Genomic DNA, 21,596 nt, shown 5'->3' with positions numbered 1-21,596 from the left:
GAGACCATACAGCAGCTATTTACAAGGATAAAACTTTTTAAGTTGCCTACTCCCAGCAAAATTAAGAAATAATGCAAGATGCATGCTTCATTTGGACAATACATGGGTGAAGAGGGCCCTAAATATGCTCTACTCATTCCCCTGCCTTTTATGGTTGACAATGGAAGAGTTACTCATAGTTACATAAGGCAGCGGCTACTAATTATAGCGAAACCAAGACTGGAATCCGCTTCATTCCAGCACAGCACCGCTTCATAGCATGTTAAACCTACTGATGTACTTTTTTTCCTGAAGTTTCCTAGTATAAAGTATTCCAGACACAGCCTCTCTTCATACAGAAAAATAAGAATTAATGTGCATTTTCTTAAATAGATCAATAAATACCGTATCTAGAAAAATTACTGAGGATTATATGTGGTCAGATTTTTATTGTTTCTAAAACAGCGTAATAGCTACCCACTGCCAACATTTTATGAACATTCCCTCTGGTCTAGGCACTTCAGCTCAGCGTCTCCATTCTTCACAACAAACCAGCAAAGTAGATTTTATTAGTTCCATTTTTCAAATGAGGACAATGAAATTCAGTGTGTCACAGCACATTGCCCAATTTCCCATAACCAGAAAGGGTCAGAGACAGAATTTAGACCAAGGTCATCCACGCTAGCACCCATGCTTTCTCTCTTGCCTCATGCTTCTGTATGATAACAATGGAGAACTGTAATAACCACTGCTGTCATTGAACTTATCTGCTTGTGTGAAGCTTCCCATGATCATGGAATGAGTGGGGTTCCAGGCCAACCTTTGCCACTCTAAAGAAATAAAGTGAAAGTGGCAAGATGTGTTGGAATGCATTGTTATAGAACAAACACACCCTTGTTTATGTGACTCGGACCAAGAATACATCCATCCTGGCCATAGAAGGTTAGAAGGGAAGCAGCCATCTGCTTCTCTACAGTAGAAAAGAAAAGAGGGGACGAACAAAACATAAGTTGAAAATTCAACATTTGCATTTGTTTTCCCATTTTGCTGGGAACAGGCATCTTAGAAAGCTTTAGGATTATAATTAACTATTGTTCATTCTCTGGGTTTGAGATGGCATAAAAACATTTAAAAGCAAGAGAAAAGCCCATTGTAAGGGCTTAGAAAGTAAAAAGTAAGTCATTTAATTTTTCTTTCATCTAATGTTAATTTATGCAGAAGCTAATAACATATTTGTGGCTCAGAGCTGCTCCTTGTGGAGAGGATTTCTCTCTCAACCAGCGTTCCTGTGATCCCTGCCATATAGAGCCATCATTTCAGGGCATAGGACACTTTTGCCAGAGAGAGGCAATACACTGATAAGTTCACATTCTACAGACACGTTTAATTGCTACCCCCTCTGAAAACCAATGGTATTAAATGTTCTAACTCTTCTCTAGCTGCCACAAACAAAATAGCCAACAACTTGGAAGAGAGGGTGAAAATGAAATTAAATATTTGGGTGCATAGTCAGGCGGAAAGGGAAGAGTGTTGTTGAATGTTGAGGGAGATAAAAGTCAGGGGAAGGAGTATTTTCATTAAAGAAATTGGCAGGATATTCTGAGCAGGGTATAATTAAATTGTTGTGTCTTTTATAATTCCATTAATTCCACTGCTGCCAAATCACCTATAGAATAGAGACAATAGTGCTTGAAGAAATGCAGAATCTTCAATTTGATGTTTTAAGTGAATTCACCATGAATAAAGTAAGCCCCATAATGACAGCTTAAAGGTCTAATTCATAAAAATGTTATTAAAGTACATTATTTATACCTGCTTTTTTGTGGACTTCTACTTTTATTCATGACTCTCTCAGTGTATGGCCATAATCACAGGCAGAGTGTAAATGGAAGTATTAATTCAATCTGAACTAAGGCAAGAATACTGTATCACCACAATAAAATTCCAGTTATATTAATTTAAAGGGCAGAATTTATTGCACAAGAGTATTCTCTTTAAAAAAAAATGAAAAGAGTGTCTTCCATCTTATGACCTCAAATATCTACTTTCATTCTGAAGTTCAATGTAAGATTGACTAATTGGCAAGAACTTTTAAATGAAATATTTATTCATCTATATTATGAAACGGAGAGATTTGGATACTGAGTTGTGATCTTATTGTGACTACAGTCTTGCTATTTGATATGGGCTAAGAAATATTTACAAGTAATCTGTATTTTAATTAATCCATATTCTGGCACAAATGTTTAGCAAATGCCAATTCAATTATCTGGCATATGCATTTATTTAGATAACATGGAAAATACCCTGCTATGTAAAATTTCTCCCAGACAAGCTGAAAGTAATAATACTTAAGTCAAAAGTATCTTTATTCAGAATTTTAAACATGATTTGCATATTTAATATGTATAAACCTTTAGGAAAAGGCAAAGTGGAATTCAAGTGGTTTATTTCTAACTCTGGAACTATCAGAATTGGACTTGTTGACTCTCTACTTCTGACTGGATGGGCTGTAATGGCACACTGCAGACACATTTAGACAGAGTGTGAATATCTTTCTCCCTATGACACCAGCTTATCTCTAGGAGCCATGAAAAGGGGTTCTTTATAAATTATACTTCTAACACTGAAAGTGTTGTCTTTGATCTTGTAGGTAAAAAATCTCTATACCTAAGGGAATGAATTAATTCCTATATTTAATGAGAGGCAGTCATTAGTAGACAATTTCAACATCATACTAGAACTATGCATTGGATTTCTTCAGCACAGTAACAATCTCATAATTTCTGGATGATGAAAATCTTTGAATGCTTGGCATCTATATGTGTGAGGAGAGACAAAGGACAGATACAAAGGTGTTTCAAACATAAGGTAAATAACACCACTAATTGAGGATAAAAATTAGTCATCTTCCAACATTAACTGAACTTAGAGCTGCCTCAAACCTAAAAACACTGAATATTCCATTTCAACAACTTCTACATGACTTTGTTATGAAATGAGCACACTCACCAGAACAATGTCCAGAGATGGCCAGTTGTTAACAAGGCTGTGGCTAGGCATTTGAGGTTCCCTCTGCCCCTCAGATTAAGATTTCTCAGATCTCTGAAAAATAACTCTTCCACGAGGAAGTCCAGAGCCACCACATGCTGCTCTGTGTGGGACCCAGACTTATTGCAAACCTCTGGGTGCAGAGTGTGAGCACCCTCGTTGATACAACCACTCAGAAAGGGCAGTGGAACTTATGTCCCCAACACACTGCCAGACAGATGTCACCAGGCTCCAAATGCCTGTTGACAAGAAGCAGATGTGACAAACGGTTAAATCAAAATAGATCACATTAATGGCCTCCTGTACTACTTCTAATGAAACTAAACATCTGAAAGGAAAACAAAAAAAGTATTTCTTTTAGTTTACCTGCAGTATCTTTCCCAGATATGATGTTTTAATTTCATATATTACTATCTTACTTTAGGCACCAAACAATTGCTTGGTTCAGAAAGCTCAAAGGATCTTGTTCATTATTTATAAACAATATTAACAACCTGCAATTTTATGCATTTACTGTGAGCCAGGCACTGTGCGGAGTGCTTTGTAAACATGATCTAACTTTGAGGGGAGTACTATTATTTTACAAATGAGGAAAATAAGGTTTAGTGAGATTAAATCACTTGCTCAAAGTCACAAAGCTATCTGGAGGCAGAAGTGATTTCACAGTAATCCTTCATTCAAATCTTGGTTTTTCCTTTGTATTACATTTTCCTGAAAGAAATATTTTCAATTTTCTTCTCCAGAAAAAGAAGAGGAAAAGAAGAAAGCTGAGAAGAAAGTGACTTCTGAAACAAAAAAGAAAGGTGAACAATTTAAAAACTAACACAGAAACCAATTAATATCCTTTTACAATACTACTCATAAAGCTCTTGTTTTCTAGGAAAGATATTCCCTTAATAATCTTATTGTTATTGTTGTTAGCAGTCTTGAAATTTATAAATATTCTAAATAAGGTTGAATTGATAATTTTTTTTCAACGTTTATTTATTTTTGGGACAGAGAGAGACAGAGCATGAACGGGGGAGGGGCAGAGAGAGAGGGAGACACAGAATCGGAAACAGGCTCCAGGCTCTGAGCCATCAGCCCAGAGCCTGACACGGGGCTCGAACTCCCGGACCGCGAGATCGTGACCTGGCTGAAGTCGGACGCTTAACCGACTGCGCCACCCAGGCGCCCCTGAATCGATAAATTTTTAAAAAGAAAATTTATGTCTAAACACTTTTCTAAATTGTTACTGATGGAATTTTTTTCTTACTGAGGAGTGGTACTCAGTTCTCTCTCTGCAAATACAAATATGAAGTCCCTATTCAATTCATTCAGTTTAATAAAAAGTGTCTATCAAAAGGGCAACTATTGAATGTATAAGGAAAAAAAAAAACTAGTTGATTGATACACTGTATTTTGTTACTTAAAAAATTTTTTTTAATGTTTATTTATCCTTAGAGAGAGAGAGAGAGAGAGAGAGAGAGAGCGTGAACATGAGCAGGGGAGAGGCAGAGAGAAAGGGGGACACAGAATCTGAAGCAGGCTCCAGGCTCTGAGCTCTGAGCTGTCAGCACAGAGCCTGACGGGGACTGGAACTCTTGAACTGCGAGATCATGACCTGAGCCTAGGCTTAACTGACTGAGCCACCCAGGCACCCCTATTACTTTTAGATGGTTGTTTTCAAATAGTGCATCTGAAGTTTCAAATGAGCTCCAGAGATTTCTGCTTCTGACATGCTTCCAGTGGCTTGATAGCCCATAGAACTTTCAATATATTCATTTTAATGTCCTTTAGAAAAACTATTGAGGGGCGCCTGGGTGGCTCATCGGTTGAGCGTCCTACTTCGGCTCAGGTCATGATCTCATGGTCCGTGAGTTCGAGCCCCGCGTCGGGCTTCGTGCTGACAGCTCAGAGCCTGGAGCCTGCTTCAGATTCTGTGTCTCCCTCTCCCTCTGACCCTCCCCCATTCATGCTCTGTCTCTCTCTGTCTCAAAAATAAAAAAATAAACATTAAAAAAAACTATTGAATTATAGCAAAATTGATAATGGCATATAATGTTTCCATTGTCATGAGAATTTTGTTTTTGAGCTTAGCACAAATTTGCTCCCTTCCTGAGGAGGAAACACAACAGAGCTCCTTTTGTGTTAAGAAGGTGCTGGTTTGCTCATATTTGACACTACTGTGGCATGGATTTAGGATTACTCTATAGAAGATGAGTTGGATGCTATAATGGCAGTCACGTGTGCCCCAAAATACATAAGAATTAAACAGACGCCTAAAATGAGTAAAATTTTCTCATTTTACTACCAGAAAAAGAAGCTGTCAAAAAGAAAACCGACAAGGAAACTGCCGTTGATGTGAAAAAAAAAGGTATTGTACTTTGTTTCCTTAGTCAAATTATGTTCACAATGTTTGTTCATGAAAGAATTTTGGGGCGATGTAAACAAACTGGATATAGGTACTTAAATCTGTGCATGTTCAGGCTGTCACAGTAAACATTGCACTGGACGAAATTAAACATGCAAGGAAGGCTTTATTCAAGGCTGTTGCAAAAGAGGATAGAGGCCACAACTCATTCTGAACTCAATTTCACTGAAACAAAGAGCAGGAGGATTTTTAAGAGCTACAATGGGGTGGAGGGTTTAGGCCATGTGTGTGCTAATGGGCCTGACTCAAAGCAAAAGTAGACTGGTTTCTTAATTTCGTGACTGGAGTGCAGTTTTACAGCTTGGAGCAAGGCACTCCAAGGAGTTCGATTCTTACTATCCCACAGAAACTGGGAGACTGAGGTACTATTGTTCTTGATGATTACATTTCAAAGGGATGGCTTCCTGCTCCCTGAGAAAGGTATTCTTGAGTTAGAAAACCAGGAAAGAGCCTTTTAAAAAGATTTCTATTTGAAAGGAGCAGAGAAAGAATTTACAATTACAAGTCTTCTGAAGTAATTGCTCTAAGTAAAAGGAGGGTAAGAGCCTAAGGTCAGAAAGAAGCCTGTCTAAAGTTTAGTGAGGCTGAATTCAGAGAACTTTAAGGCCATCCTGGTGAAGACATAATGAAATTGAGAAGAGCTACATAGTATAATAACACCACTTTGCAAAGCTAAGAAGCTCAGAGAGAGTAATGCAGACCATTAAGAAAGAGCGTTGTTCAACAGCTTAGATTTTTGCTTTATACTTAGTCGTGCTTTAATTCTTGTTCAAACATGAATACCAGCTTCTATTCAGGTTAAGCTTAAGTCTAGGTGAAAAAGATAGTTGTCTCACATTATGAGAGATTATGTTTTGGTGTTAAGTGTTCTCACCCCCAAATATTTCCTCCACTAGTGTCAGTGATGCTTGAAATTCCACTATTAGAGATATTCCATTCCTTTGAGTTATGAAGGAATTGTCCTCTATTAAGATGCAAATCTCCTAGGCCTGTGTGTATGGGCTAACAAACTAATTCTTCTCAGTTATTAACACTTAAAGTGAATGAGATTTCCAGACCCTTTCTGTGTAATAATAAGCTGGAAACAATGCCCTAGAAAATGGGGTGGTAGGTAAGCTTAAATGAAGGAGAGGTTGAAGGGAGAGCTTCAAGGCAGGCTATTGTGTGGAGAGAGGACTGGATAGCATCAGTGAAAACGGTTTTCTTCTAGGAAGTAGATAGCTTATCTAGAGGAGAAAAGGTGATGGTGAAGGATCCTGAAAAGGAAGGCCACCGAATGCCAAACTAGATACTAGTTAGTAACAAATAGGGGTTGCAGGAAGTCCCCAACATCATGCTGTAAGCAGGGTAAATAAAATTGTAAAGTATTAACAGTTGCATGATTGTATGACTCATGAAATGCTCAAGAAGAGACCTCCAGGTGTTCTGTGGGTCTGAGAACTGATAGCCAAATATTTTACCTTGCATCCAAATTTTCGTTATTAAGGGCATATTATTGTAGAATCTGTTGTATTGTTGAACATTCATTGAGTTTGACTTAAAACTTTCCTTATGCCCCTGGTGAAATATGTACCTTATCATAAGAGAAGGAAAAATGCAATTTTGGCTATTTGATGGCTGCTTGGGTCCATATATCTGTGACATGATTGGGTGCTAAAGGGAAACAAGGTTCTCCTTTCTGGACCATCAGTTTTACCAGGTATTTGCAGAAGAAGTTTTGAATTGAATTGTAATCTCCAAAATATTTGTCATATGTTTGCAAATGCAAAATCAGAAAATGCTTTTGGCAAAACTCAGTGATGTGCATGGTTGTCGTTTTAGTTTGGTTTTAGTTTTTTAGGAGAAAGGCAACATGCCTTATGGACAGTGAGTGATGGGAAAATTTGATATTTCTCTGCTACTGGGAGACCTGTGTTATTAGCCCAGCAGTCATGTCAGAGTGAGGTTATGTACCACTGGCAACAGAACTGATTATGCCAATATCACTCCCCACAAGGTCAGGCTCATCCATTCACTGCCTACAAGGCCAGTGCTCATGTGCTCATCCACTGAAACAGAACTAACTGGGTGGTTGCTCAGCATACCTGGGGAAGGCTGCTCAGCTAGCGTTGAAAAGCAAGTTTGTCCTTCTTGGAACCAGTTTCCCGTGTGTTTGTTTGTTCATATGTTTACTGTTGATGACACAAAATACTGTTGGATCTTAAAAATTAGTTCAACTTCCTAATGAAAATATGTGCAAATTGTTTGTTTATAAGCTCTTAACCCTCCAATACACTCAAAATTGTGTGTGTGTGTGTGTGTGTGTGTGTGTGTGAGAGAGAGAGAGAGAGAGAGAGAGAGAGAAAGAGAAAGAGAGAGGGACAGAGACACAGAGATTTAATTAATGTTGGTTTATAACTCTTGTTTCTTTTTAGAGTTTAATAATTCTCCAATTGTATTTTCATGTGAGAGGCAATATGGTTTAAAAGCAGCCAGCTTGAAACGTGACAATAGTAATTTCTAGAGATAACGAAAGAAATTGAAAATAATCTGAAATCTTGAAGAGCTGGGGCACATATGTCATTTCTTCCTAAAATAGTCAGAGGAATATAGCAGAGTGTCTGATGTCACTACTCTAGCCTCAAAGAGTAGAAAATTTACAAGGCATAAGATATGTCTAGATACTTATGGGATTTACCACGATATTTTATTATATTTATATTGACTTTTGTATTATTTACATTTATATAACATATAAAGTTACTTACATATTATATTGTTATTTTATTTTATTACATGTATATTTTATAATTATGTAGATGCAAATGAACCTGAGACATAAATTCTATGATAAATGAGCCTCTACTGCCTGAAACGAGTAAATCACACTTTGCAAATGATCTATGCTAGGGAAAATTGCCAGTTCACAAGTTAATAATGGTTGAAACAGGGTAATTGGTGCATCCGGGTTCATGATAATAATCTCTTATTTTGTATATGTTTCAAATTGTCCTGGTACAAACAAATATGTGCCACTTATAAAACACTGTATGAAATGGCAAAAAATAGTCACCAGGATATTTTTACAATGTTATGAGGTAAGTTTCAGTCTGAACACCATGGAAAACGCAATCAAGAGAGGAAATAAAAACCTTTAGAAAATATCTCCCTGTGTTTATATGACACTTCAGTGTTAGACATACAAACCACTCAAGGTAGACAAGCAGAAGGACTTCCATCCAGGAAAGTGGACACAGCACAGTTGTTGGAAGCACCTGAAGAACCCTGAAATCACGGAGCTGTTACTAGATTACTGAGCATCAAGGCCTGTCAATTGGTCAGGAAGTGGCTTCACTCATCAAAGCTGCCTCTTAACACCCACAGACTAGATCCTGGAAATGTTGAGGCCAGCCTAAGCAACTGGCTCACATCAAAGTGACCTGTGCCAAAATATGTCTGCTTCTCAGTCTCCTATAGGTGCATCTAACTGGTAGAATTAAATATACTGCAAGTGAGTCTGGAAGATGCAGGTTTTTGGCATTCCATGTTTTCCATCTGGAAGGAGGATTAAATGGAAGTTAAAAGAGGCCATCTAAGGTATCTATAATAAAGATACAGAAATGTTTTATAAGATAAAACTCACGTAATAAAAGAAGGTTTTTGAAGGCCTGAATTACACAAAGATGGGTCGATCAAGCAACATGATAAAAATGTGGCAATTTAAAGTGCTCATAAGACATAGTCAAATATAGTTTGTGTTATTCTTTACCTAAACTGTAGATAAAAGACATTCTTCATCACTTTATTTCACAAAATGGTATTTTTGAAGAAATAATGTTCTTAGTGCTTGATGAGTTTATAATGGTTAAAAAATTAACAAGTTGCTTTTCCTTGTAATGAAACAATTATAACCTGCAGAAAAAACATAAACCAGGATAGAATAAGATCAAAACTATGATTCATTTCTTTCAGATTGGCATTTCTGGAGTTATAAGTTATCATACATTTTTTGGAATTAGATTCATTACCACCCTATAATATTTACAAGCCTATTAATTATGAAGATAATTTTGACTTGATAACTGATAGATAATGGTGTAAAATGATGTTTCATTATCACACTTTGCAACATGACTTTTTTCCCAAGAATTATCTGAATAGGAGTATAAACTATAAGAAAGATCCTGAAAAAACATACTAGTTTCTCTGGAATAGCTGCTAGAAAAGGACAAATTCACTCATCCATGTATTCATGCATGCATTCTTGTAAAAAATATTCACTTAATGTCTACCATATACCAGCCATTGTGCCAGGTGCTGAGTACACAGAGGTAGATAACTGAACATAAACCCTAACAGAGTTTACATTTTGATAAAGGAGGCACACAGTGAACATGATGTCCATAAGTCCAACTTGGGATAAGGGCCATAGGAGAAACAAATTTGAGGCAGTGAGGAGAAAGCAATGAGTGGGGATAGGGAGCTATTTAAATAGATAAGCTTGTTAGAGCAGGCTTTTCTAAGAGACAGCATGTAACCTGTCAGGGGGTTCGATCCCATGAACCATGAGATCATGACCTGAACCAAAATCAGGAGTTGGATGCTTAACCAATGAGCCACCCAGGCACCCCTTTAAGAGACAGCATTTAAATTGGAATCTGATATATTGTCAGGATCCAGCCATTGATGTGTGCATCTTTATGTGATGTGTGAATGTGGTCTGTATGTGTGTGTGTGTGTGTGTGTGTGTGTGTGTGCGCGTGCATGATAGATGTATATGTGCAATATGTATGAGAGGAAGTACAAGGGGTCAGAATATATAGGGACATATGTAAGTGTTTATTAAAAGTATAATAGGAAACATGAAGGATATTAGCAGTGTAGAAAAACATTTTCATTTATACTTTACACAAGTATATACTCATTTTGAAAATGGGTTAGAGGGAGAAAAAGAAGAGGTAAGCCAATTAAAAGATGGGATCATTTACTGAGATGAGGAAGCTTATCTGGGGAACAACTGTGATAGAAACAATCTAGTTTCCTCTTGAGTATGTTAAGTTTCAAGTGTATGTGACATATCATTCACATTTTATATCAGGGACTATTTTCGCTGTTTTTTGATACTAACTCATTCAATCCTTATAATAAGTGAATAAATAAGCTGTTCTAATCCTTATTATAAATTGAGTAACCTAAGACACAGAAAGGTTAAGTAACTTGCCCAGGGTCACACAGTTAGTAAATGTCAGGGCCAGGATATTAACCCATCTACTCTACTCTAAAAAGGCAGTTAAATACATAGGTCTGGATTTCAGAGGGGATTCTGAAGTAAAGCGACATATATAGAAATCCATATAGATCATATTTGTTTCTCTGGGAATAGATGAGATTACCCAGAGAGATTGTGTGAAAAGAAATAGAGAATAGAATACAGAATGAAGACCTGTGGAATTCCAACATGTAGAGATTAGATAATGGAAAATAAAGCAAAAGAGGCTGAAAGAACTGCTAGAGAGATTAAAGGAAAAGGAAAAGGAAAAGAGTTTGGTATTAGAGACATTTCAGAAATGGATGTTTCAAGAATCATGAAGTTATCAGCCTTGTGAATGTTACTTAAAAGCTGTGACACAAGGGCAGGAAAGACAAGAGCACTTCCTATAGAGTGAAGGAATAAAACCAGATTGCAGTGGAGGCACAAAAATGAAGAGGAAAGCAGTGATTTTTTTTTAATTGTGTCTGCATAAAGGAGGAAAGAGTCTTTTTTGTATTGTTTAGTTTTGTTTTGGGAGGTGAATTTAGAAGCTGTGGACATCAACACAATTTGAGAGACTGATGCTCAAAAGGACAAGGTATGAGTGGAAATCTAAGAATTAATCGAGAATTCATTGTTTGATGAGCACATGGGTGAAAAAATAATCTGCTTTTTTTGAGATAATACCACGATGCTCCAGTAGTCAAAACCTGGTGTTTTCAAGTTATGAAGAAGAATCTATCTAGATTGTCGTATAAAAAGAAGCATGCATTTGAAGATGTACATGAAGATTAGGCAGCTCTGGTGATAAAACTAAACTCCAATAATAAATACATTCTGAGTTGAAAGCCTTGGTTTTAGAGATAGACATATCAAAATGTCCTTGATGTTCACTGAATAGGAAAGGTAAGTTTGTGAAATGTACTTTAATGTTTTTTTAAAGAATTATTCATTCATAAAAAACAACTCATAAGGCTTGTGCTGTGTTAAAGTATGCAACCATATATATTTCCACAGAATATTTTCAATGATTGTTTGAGGCAAATACAATTAAATTCTGCACAAACTGAAATCTTTGACTATTTGATTTCTCTATATAAGATCTACTTTTGTCATTGAGAAATTGTAAATGATACTTTACAGAAGCTTATAGCTTGGAATATGTCATTAAGTTTTATGCCTACCAGACATAGAATAGCATCTATTTTACTTCATGAATCTTTTGTAATGGATTGTTCGAGCTACTAGAGCTCAAAATAATTTACATGGCAGATTGCAGACCACTAAAATAAATTTATGTGTAATTAAAAGTAACTTCCTATATATATGTACAGATAAAGATAATACATAGCATCTTTCCAATGTTTTCACTTTTAAGTTTTAGTTTAAAAGAGCGAACTTCTATTTTCCAGACTTGTATTTTGAGATGATTAATTATAGGTGTTTATGCTCACCCCATCTCTTCCTCTACTTGAAAAACACTTGGTTTTAAAAAGTTATGTTATATTTGAATTTTCTATTTTATGCATATGTATTTGGGTAGAATTTAACAAACACATCAGCTAAACATTATTTGTTACACTTTGAAACCTAGATTAATTTTTTCCAGAATTCTATAAATTTCGCAGTAATCTACCAGCTAATATCAAGTTAAAAAAATAGGTACTTCACACATTTTTGAGTGATATTCAGACAGTTATATTAATGCATGCCCTAAATGAAATTATTAAAGAATTTGTTCAAGCAGGTAAATAATGAGTTATCTGGCATAAATAGACTTGTTCAAATTAGTAATTCCCAGCCTTGACTTAGGGGTGCTCTGTAATTACAAGGCAACCGTATGTTCCTTTAAAGTTAGCTTTTTGTTCCCAAATAGATCAGGCCGCAAGTCCAAGTTCAGGTGATGGCAGCTTGACTATATTAAAAAACATTTACAATGCTTGAATTGCCTTGAAGGCAAAAGAGTATATTTTCAAGTGTTTTGTAATCACAGAAATGTAAGACAATAGTTGCTTATTCTCTACAGGGCAAGGGATTTTGTGATGGAATAATACAAGAACGTCTGCTTACTTTTTACTTAATAATGATATCTTTGATTACCTCTTATATCACATCTCAATTAGCAGGATAGAAGCTAAACTGCTTCAGAAAAGGTGAGAAAGAATTAATATCATGCCATGCTGTGGGATCTCTGGGATAATGCTCCACGTTCTAGCTTTTGGTTTCAACAATACAAAAGTGTGGGTTGAATGCAAACAAGAATTAAATGCATTTTGATATTTATTTTATTTTATTTTATTTTATTTTATTTTATTTTATTTTGAGAGAGAGAACGAGTGCAAGTGGGGGAGAGGGGAAAAGGGAGAGAGAGTGGGAATCTTAAGCAGGCTCCATGCTCAGTGCGGAACCTGACTCAGGATTCAATCCCATGACTGGGTGATCATGAGCTGAATCAAAATCAAGAGTCAGATGTTCAACTGACTGAGCCACTCAGGCACTCCAAGGCATTTTGATTTAAAAAAGAATTTAGAGACAGTAGTGAACGTGGTGGAGAAGTAGAGGGACCCGAAGTTCCTTCATCCCTCAAACTCAGCAGTATTGAGTCCAGAAGACTTGTAATTCCAGGAAACCAGGCTACAGAGTGACAGAAACATCTCCAGGGGCCCACCAGGACAACTTGGCAGACAATAGGTGTATGATAGTGAAATGGGACAGATAAAACGGGTGGCGTAGGCATGGAGGGGAGGGATCCCCTTCTGTGGAGAGACAAAAGGAAGAGAATGAGAGGCTATGGAAGTGTAAGATTGTACTTGGACATGAGAAAAGCCACAGACCAGGAAATGGAAAAGTGGAGAAAGAACCAATTTCTAACATGATCCAGGTTTGCGGGTCTTTCTCCGGACTGGGGCTGGCCACCCTGTATGCATGCCCCGGGAGGAGGGGAACCAGCCCCGGGCTTGGTAGTGAGCTCAGAGGTGCAGTCGGAGAGACTAGTCCCCTCCCTCCCCTGAGTACTGTGGGAAGAAAGTGTATAGCCTCTTCAAGGACAAAAGACCCTGCAGGTGCCCGACAGCCAGAGGCGCTTTGTTGGCTGCTGGGCAGAGTGGCATTACCCCAGAACCAAGGCCAGTGGAGTGGGATTCTTTAAGACATCAGGGTTTGAATCCCAGCCGAGCACCTGGAGGTGAGGGAGACAGTGAAGCGGGACAAACCAGCTTCACAGGCCCATGCGGCACTGTGAAGAAGGCCTGAATGGAGTGGTCTGGAACACCCAGTCTGGGGAGGAGAGACTGAAGTGTTGCCATTTTTCTCCCCATCACCTACAAGGAGGGGCTTCAGGGAACAAGACAGGGGGCCCACAGTGGAGGCAGGACCGCCTATACCAACCATGACCCTCTGTGCCTGGTAACTGAACATCTAACAGAACAAGATTCACACTGAGCCAGACAGTCCCTCCTCCAGACTAGCACAGCCACGGGTTCCAAGGTACCGTCAGATATTGGTCCAGTGGTTTTGCATTTTCTGATTTGATTCTTGGTCAATTCTTATTTTATATCCATATATATATATATATATATATATATATATATATTTTCTTCCTTTTCTTCTTATTTCTTCCCTTCTCTATTCTGGTTGTTGGTTTGTTTAAGCAGACATTTTTAATCTAATTATTTTCACACCTCTTCTGTATCTCCTTCTTTATTTTCCTCTCTGTCTCTCTGTCTCTCTCTCTCTCTGTCTCTCTGTCTTTCTCTCTGGAATAAGCTGTATAGCTTCTCCAATTCTCTGCCTTGTAAATTTTTTTTTCTTTCTTCTTTTCTTTTTCCCCAGCCCTGTCTTTTTGTATGGGATAAGGCGTCTTCCACTACCACCCTCCCCTTAAAAAATTTTTTTTTCCAGGGTTACTTCAATGAACAAATCAAAGCACCTAGTGGAAGGTCCAAACCACTACTACAAGTAGGGAGATAAAGCAACCAGAGTCACAATAACATAAAACATGCAACACATTCCAAAAACACCTCCTGAAGGGCCAGGCCCTGGACAGTGTTTGACTTTTAATATAGTAGTTTTTGCAGGTGCAGGGCACATAACAAGCTATTTACACACACAAAAGACAGAAAACTATCCAAAATGATGAGATGGAAGAATTATCCTCAAAAGAAATTCCAAGAAGAAATGACAGAAAATTCTTCAGATATAAAAAATATATCTGAACGAGAATTTAGAAAAATAGTCATAAGATTAATAGCTGGGCTTGAAAAAAGCATAGAAGACAGAAGAGAATCTATTACTGCAGAGATCAAGAAACTAAGAAATAGTCATGATGAATTAAGAAATGTTGTAAATGAGGTACAAAATAAACTAGATGCAGTGACAGCAAGGTTGGGGAAGCAGAGGGGAGACTAAGTGAAATATAAGATTAAATTATGGAAAAAGATGAAGCCGAGAAAAAGAGATAAGAAAATACTAGACCATGAAGAAAAAATTAGAGAACTAAGTGATTCAATAAAATGTAATAATATCCATGTCACAGGAGTTCCAGAAGAAGAAAAGAGAGAGAAAGGGGCAGAAGGTTTGCTTGAACAAATTATAGCTGAAAACTTCCCTAATCTGGGAAAGGAAGCAGACATCCAAATTCAGGAAGCATAGAAAACTCCCTTCAGATTCAACAAGAATAGGTCTTCACTGCTGCCTATCATAGAGAAATGGCAAGATACAAAGACAGAGAATTCTGAAAGCAGCTAGGGACAAATTGGCTTTAATCTACAAGGGTAGACATGTAAGGGTAGTAGCAGACCTGTTCACTTAAACTTGGCAGGCCAGAGAGAGGGGCAGGAAATATTCAGTGTGCTGAACAGGAAAAATATGCAGCCAAGAATCCTTTATCCAGCAAGGCCGTCATTCAGAATTGAAAGAGAGAGAAACGCTTTCCCAGACAAACAAAAACTGAAGGAGTTTGTGACCACTAAACCGGCCGGGCAAGAGATCCTAAGGGGGACTCTGTGGGTGGAATGCTGCAAAGACGACAAATGACCAGACACATCACCACAAGCATGAAACCTACAGATAACACAATGACACTAAATCCATATCTTTCAAAAATAACTCTGGATGTAAATGGACTAAATGCCTCAATCAAGGACATAAGGTATCAGAATGGATAAAACAAGAACAAAAACAAAAACAAAAACAAAACAAAACAAAAACAAAACCAAGATCCATCTATATCTGTGAGCACACCTTTGGACTGAAAATGAGAGGATGGAGAACCCTCTATCATGCTACTGGAAGTTACAAGAAAGCTAGAGTAACCATACTTATATCAGACAAACTAGATTTTAAACTAGACTGTAACAAGAGATGAAGAAGGGCATTATATCATAATTACAGGGTCTATCCATCAAGAAGAGTTAACAATTATAAATGTTTATGCTCCCAACTTGATACACCCAAATATATAAATCAATCACAGACAAGCAATCTTATTGATAAGAATGTGATAATTTCAGGGGACTTTACTATTCCACTCAGAGCAGTGAACAGATTAAGCAGAAAACAATAAAGAAACAATGGCCTTGGGGCACCTAGGTGGCTCAGTTGGTTAAGTGTCCAACTTTGGCTTAGGTCATGATCTCACAGTTCGTGAGTTTGGCCTAACATCGGACTTTATGCTGATGGCTCAGAGCCTGGAGCCTGCTTCAGATTCTGTGTCTCCTTCTCTCTCTGCCCCTTTCCTACTCATGCTCTGTATCTCTCTCTCTCTAAAAAAATAAATACACATTAAAATAACTTAAAAAAAAAGAAATAAACAATGGCCTTGAATTGATACACTGAACTAGATGGACTTGACAGATATATTCAGAACTTTTCATTCAAAAGCAGCAGAATACACATTCTTCTCAAGTGCACATGGAACATTCTCCAAGATAGATCATATACTGGATCACAAAACAGCTCTCAATAAATATAAATATAAAGGAATTGAGATAATACCATGCATATGTTCAGATCACAACACTATGAAACTTGAAATCAACCACAAGAAAAAATTTGGAAAGCCTCCAAATGCATGGAGGTTAAAGAACATCCTACTAAAGAATGAATGGGTCAACCAGGCAATTAAAGAAGAAATTAAAAAATATATGGAAGCAAGTGAAAATTAAATAATAATCCAAACCCTTGCTATGCAGCAAAGGCAGTCCTAAGAGGAATTTACATTGATATTCAGGCCTATTTCAAGAAACAGGAAAAATCCAAATACAAATCTAACCACACACCTACAGAAACTAGAAGCAGAACAGCAAAGAAACCCCAAAGCCAGCAGAAGAAGAGAAATAATAAAGATTAGAGCAGAAATAAACAGTATAGAATTAAAAAAAAAAAACAGTAGAACAGATCAATGAATCTAAGAGCTGTTTTTTTGAAAAAAATAAGCAAAAAGAAAAGAGAGACCCAAATAGATAAAATCACAATTGAAAGAGGAGAGATCACAACCAACACCACAGAAATAAAACAATGGTTAGAGAATATTATGAAAAATTATATGCCAACAAACTAGACAATCTGGAAGAAATAGACAAATTCCTAGAACCCCATGCACTACCAAAACTCAAATGGGAAGAAATAGAAAATTTGAACAGACCCATAACCAGTGAAGAAATTGAATCAGTTATCAAAAATCTCCCAACAAAGAAGTGTCCTGGGCAAGATGGCTTCCTAGGGGAATTCTGCCAGATATTTAAAGCAGAATTAATACCTATCCCTCTAAAGCTATTCCAAAAATTAGAAAATGGAAGGAAAGCATCTGGACTCATTCTACGAAGCCAGAAATACTTTGATTCCCAAACGAGGGACCCCAATGAAAAGGAGAATTACAGGCCAATATTCCCGTTGAAAATAGATGCAAAAAAATCTCAACAAGATATAAGGAAATCAAATTCAACAATGTATTAAAAGAATTATTCACCATGTCCAAGTAGGATTCATTCTTGCACTGCATGGCTGGTTCAATATTCACAAATCAATCAATGTGATATGTCACATTAATAGAAGAAAGGATAAGAACCATATGATCCTGTTAATAGAAAAAAAAATTGACAGAAAAAAACATTTGACAGAAAAAAACATTTGACAAAATACAGCATCCTTTATTATTAAGAAAGCTGGGATAGAAAGAACATACCTTAACATCGTAAGAGCCATATATGAAAAGCCCACAGCTAATATCATCCTCAATGAAAAACTGAGAGCTTTCTCCCTGAGATCAGGAAAGTGACAGAAATGTCTACTCTCACCACTGTTGTTTAACATAGCATTGGAAGTCCTAGCCTCAGCAATCACACAACACAATGAAATAAAAGGCATCCAAATTGGCAAAAAAACAAAAAGAAGTCAAACATTCATTCTTTGCAGATGACATGATACTCTGCATGGAAAACCTGAAAGACTCCACAAGAAAGCTGCTAGAACTGATTCAGCAAAATCACAGCAAAATCAATGAATCTGTGAGATTCAAAATCAATGAAACTGTGAGATCATGACCTAAGCCAAAGTCGGACACTTAACCAACTGAGCCACCTAGGTGCCCCAAGGCCATTGTTTTTTTATTGATTTCTGCCTAGATAATCTGTTTACTGCTATGAGTCGGCAAAATCAATGTACAGAAGTTGGTTGCATTTCTATACACCAATAATGAAGCAATAGAAAGAGAAATCAAGAAACCGACCCCATTTAAAATTGCACCAAGAACCATAAAGTACCTAGGAATAAACCTAACCAAGATGTAAAAGATCTGTTTGCTGAAAACTATAGAAATCTTATGAAAGAAATGGAAGACACAAAGAAATGGAAAAACATTCTATGTTCCTGGATTGGAAGAAAAATATTGTTAAAATGTCAATACTGCCCAAAGCAGTCTACATATTCAATGCAATGCCAATCAAAATTGCACCAGCATTCTTCTCAGAGCTAGAACAATCATAAAATTTGTATGGAACTACAAAAAACCCCAAATAACCAAAGTAATGTTGAAAAAGAAAACCAAAGCAGGAGGCATCAACAATCCCGGACTTTAGCCTCTACTACAAACCTGTAATCAAGACAGTATATTGTATGACACAAAAACAGACACATAGACCAATGGAATAGAATAGAGAACCCAGAATTGGACCCACAAATGTATGGCCAACTAATCTTTGACACAGTAGGAAATAGTATCCAATGGAAAAAAGACAGTCTCTTCAACAAATGGTGCTGGGAGAACTGGACAGCAACATGCAGAAGAATGAAACTGGACCGCTTTCTTACACCATACAGAAAAATAAACTCAAAATGGATGAAAGATCTATGTGAGACAGGAAACCATCAAAACCCAAGAGGAGAAAACAGGCAACAACCTCTTTGACCTTAGCCGCAGCAACTTTTTACTTGACACATCTCTGAAGGCAAGGGAAATAAAAGCAAAAATGAACTATTGGGACCTTATCAATATAAAAAGCTTCTGCACTGCAAAGGAAACAATAAACAAAACTAAAAAGCAACTGACAGGATGGAGGAAGATATTTGCAAATGATGTATTGGATGAAGAATTAGTATCCAAAATCTATAAAGAATTTATCAATCTCACTCCAGAAAAACAAACAATCCAGTGAAGAAATGGGCAGAAGTGAATAGACACTTTTCCAAAGAAGATATCCAGATGGCGATTAATAAGCACATGAAAAGATGCTCAACATCACTTATCATGAGGTAAATACAACTCAAAACCACATTGAGATACCATCACACCAGTCAGAGTGGCTAAAATTAACAACTCAGGAAACAACAGATGTTGGTGGGGATGTGGAGAAATGGGAGCCCTCTTGCACTGCTGGTGGGAATGCAATCTGGTGCAGCCACTCTGGAAAACAGTGTGGAGATTCCTCAAAAAATTAAAAATAGAATTACCCTACGACCCAGCAATAGCACTATTAGGAATTTATCTAAAGGATACAGGAGTGCTAATTCATAGGGGCACATGTACCCCAATGTGTATAGCAGCGCTTTCAACAATAGCTAAATTATGGGAAGATCCCAGTGTCCATCATCTGATGAATGGATAAAGATGTGGTTTATATATATACAATGGAATACTACCTGGCAATGAGAAAGAATGAAATCCTGACATTTGTAGCAACGTGTATAGAATTGGAGAGTATTATGCTAAGTGAAATAAGTCAGTCAGAGAAAGAGAGGTATCATATGTTTTCACTCATATGTGGAATTTGAGAAACAACAGAAGACCATGGGGGAAGGGAAGGGGAAATAGTCATTTCAAACAGAGAGGGAGGCAAACCATAGTAGAGTCTTAAATATAGAGAACAAACTGAGAGTTGAAGGGGCATGTGGGGGAGAGGGGGAAATGGATGATGGACATTGAGGAGGGCACTTATTGGATGAGCACTGGGCATTGTATATAAACAATCAAAGCCAAGAGCACACTGTATACACTATATGATAGCTAACTTGACAATAAATTGTATTTAAAAAATAATAATAATTAAAAATAATAAAAAATGAAAAAGAATTTAAAATACATCTTAAAACTCAGAATGGAAAAGGTTTATATTAAAACTTATTTAAGCCTGGAAAAAAGGGACTGGTATACAAGTGACTAATTTCAATCTTCTTAACACCTACTATGGAGAATCAGAACTACCCTCCCAGTGAAGACAAAAATAAAATAAGCCCTAAATTTGAGTATGAGGGAGTTGTGTTACATTTTGTGAAATACTTTCAAGAGGGAGGATTAAAATACATTTGAGAAAGAACCAGTAAATAGACTATGAATATTTCTTCTTTGTTTGCATGGACATATCGACATTTTAAGTATTTCCTGTACCCATTATAGATACATTCTTTTTAACTGCAGTTTATATTCAGAATGAATTGTTTTCTGAAAAAAATATAAGAAATAAAATAATTCAATTTAACATTAAAATAAGTGGTCTTTTAGAAACATCATAGATTAAATTTTAATGGGAAGATTATGCAGAGTGGTACAGGAAGTGAGATATCAATTAGAAACAAGTTTTTTTTTAATTAGAAAATTTGGGGGTATTTGGACCAATTTTGGGGGGAATTACACAGCCTGAGTTTTCCTTGTGATCTGAGATAAACACTTAAATATATAGATGTAGATGCCCACTAAGTTTTTTTAATTATATGTCCTAAATCTCTCTATAAGATTTTTCTTTCTGTGAAAGCAAAGCTTAAAAAACATTACAATGATATTTTCTTCAATTTCATCTCCAAAGCAAAATTTCAAAATAGCTTAGTAAATTGTGTCAATATGTATTCTTTTCATCAAGAGCATTTTTAAACTAGTAACAGTTAAATGTATTCACTATTTTCTCATTTAATCCTTACAACTTTTGAGGTAGGGAATATAATGCCTGTTTTATAGAACCCAGAATTGGAACAGTTAAGTAACTTGGCCATGGTCACCAGTGACTAACAGCAGTAGAGACTTCACCAAAGAAATCCCACTGTCTTTTGCAACCCTCAATTTTTTTTTTTGTTTTTACCAACAGTAGAAAATGATGATTGTAGATTGCTTTAATGTCTTTTTCCTTTCTTTTTTTTCCCGTTTTTCCTTACATAATTTGAGACTATATTGCAGACAGTGTAAGCATTAAGAAAAGAAACAAAAAGGATATATTATGAGTCTAATTCTTTTTCTTACAGAAATTATTCTTTTCTTCCTTCATTCACTCAACAAACATTTACTAAAGGCATGATATTGGCAAGGAAATCTGCTAAATATTGGAGATAGATCAGTATAACTGACATGGCACTTGTTCTTAAAGACATTAGAAAAGAGGAAAATAAATAGACATTTATAATATACTATGAGTATATTATAAATAGACATTTATAATATAC

At 36.6% G+C, this 21,596-nt stretch overlaps 1 protein-coding gene and 1 long non-coding RNA gene across 5 annotated transcripts in view; one reads left to right on the top strand and one right to left on the bottom strand.

Annotated features, from left to right (window-relative positions):
• The window catches only part of LOC109499882, a 48,554-nt gene extending 45,340 nt beyond the window's left edge, over positions 1-3,214 (bottom strand). For both annotated transcript variants that reach the window (XR_002157435.3, XR_006598249.1), the window contains exon 1: positions 2,992-3,214. This is a non-coding gene — a long non-coding RNA (uncharacterized LOC109499882). The remainder of the gene's footprint in view (positions 1-2,991) is intronic.
• TRDN (triadin) overlaps positions 1-21,596 on the top strand; it is a 394,176-nt gene that overhangs the window by 161,982 nt on the left and 210,598 nt on the right. For all 3 annotated transcript variants that reach the window (XM_023254312.2, XM_045057981.1, XM_045057980.1), the window contains 2 exons: positions 3,774-3,833; positions 5,327-5,386. In XM_023254312.2, coding sequence (XP_023110080.2) covers positions 3,774-3,833; positions 5,327-5,386 — 120 coding nt within the window. The remainder of the gene's footprint in view (positions 1-3,773; positions 3,834-5,326; positions 5,387-21,596) is intronic.

The sequence above is a fragment of the Felis catus genome, chromosome B2 (assembly GCF_018350175.1).
Source record: "Felis catus isolate Fca126 chromosome B2, F.catus_Fca126_mat1.0, whole genome shotgun sequence".
In the NCBI taxonomy this organism is placed as follows: domain Eukaryota; kingdom Metazoa; phylum Chordata; class Mammalia; order Carnivora; family Felidae; genus Felis; species Felis catus.
Note: the sequence above shows the minus strand (reverse complement) of the source record. Positions and strands in the feature narration are given on the sequence as shown.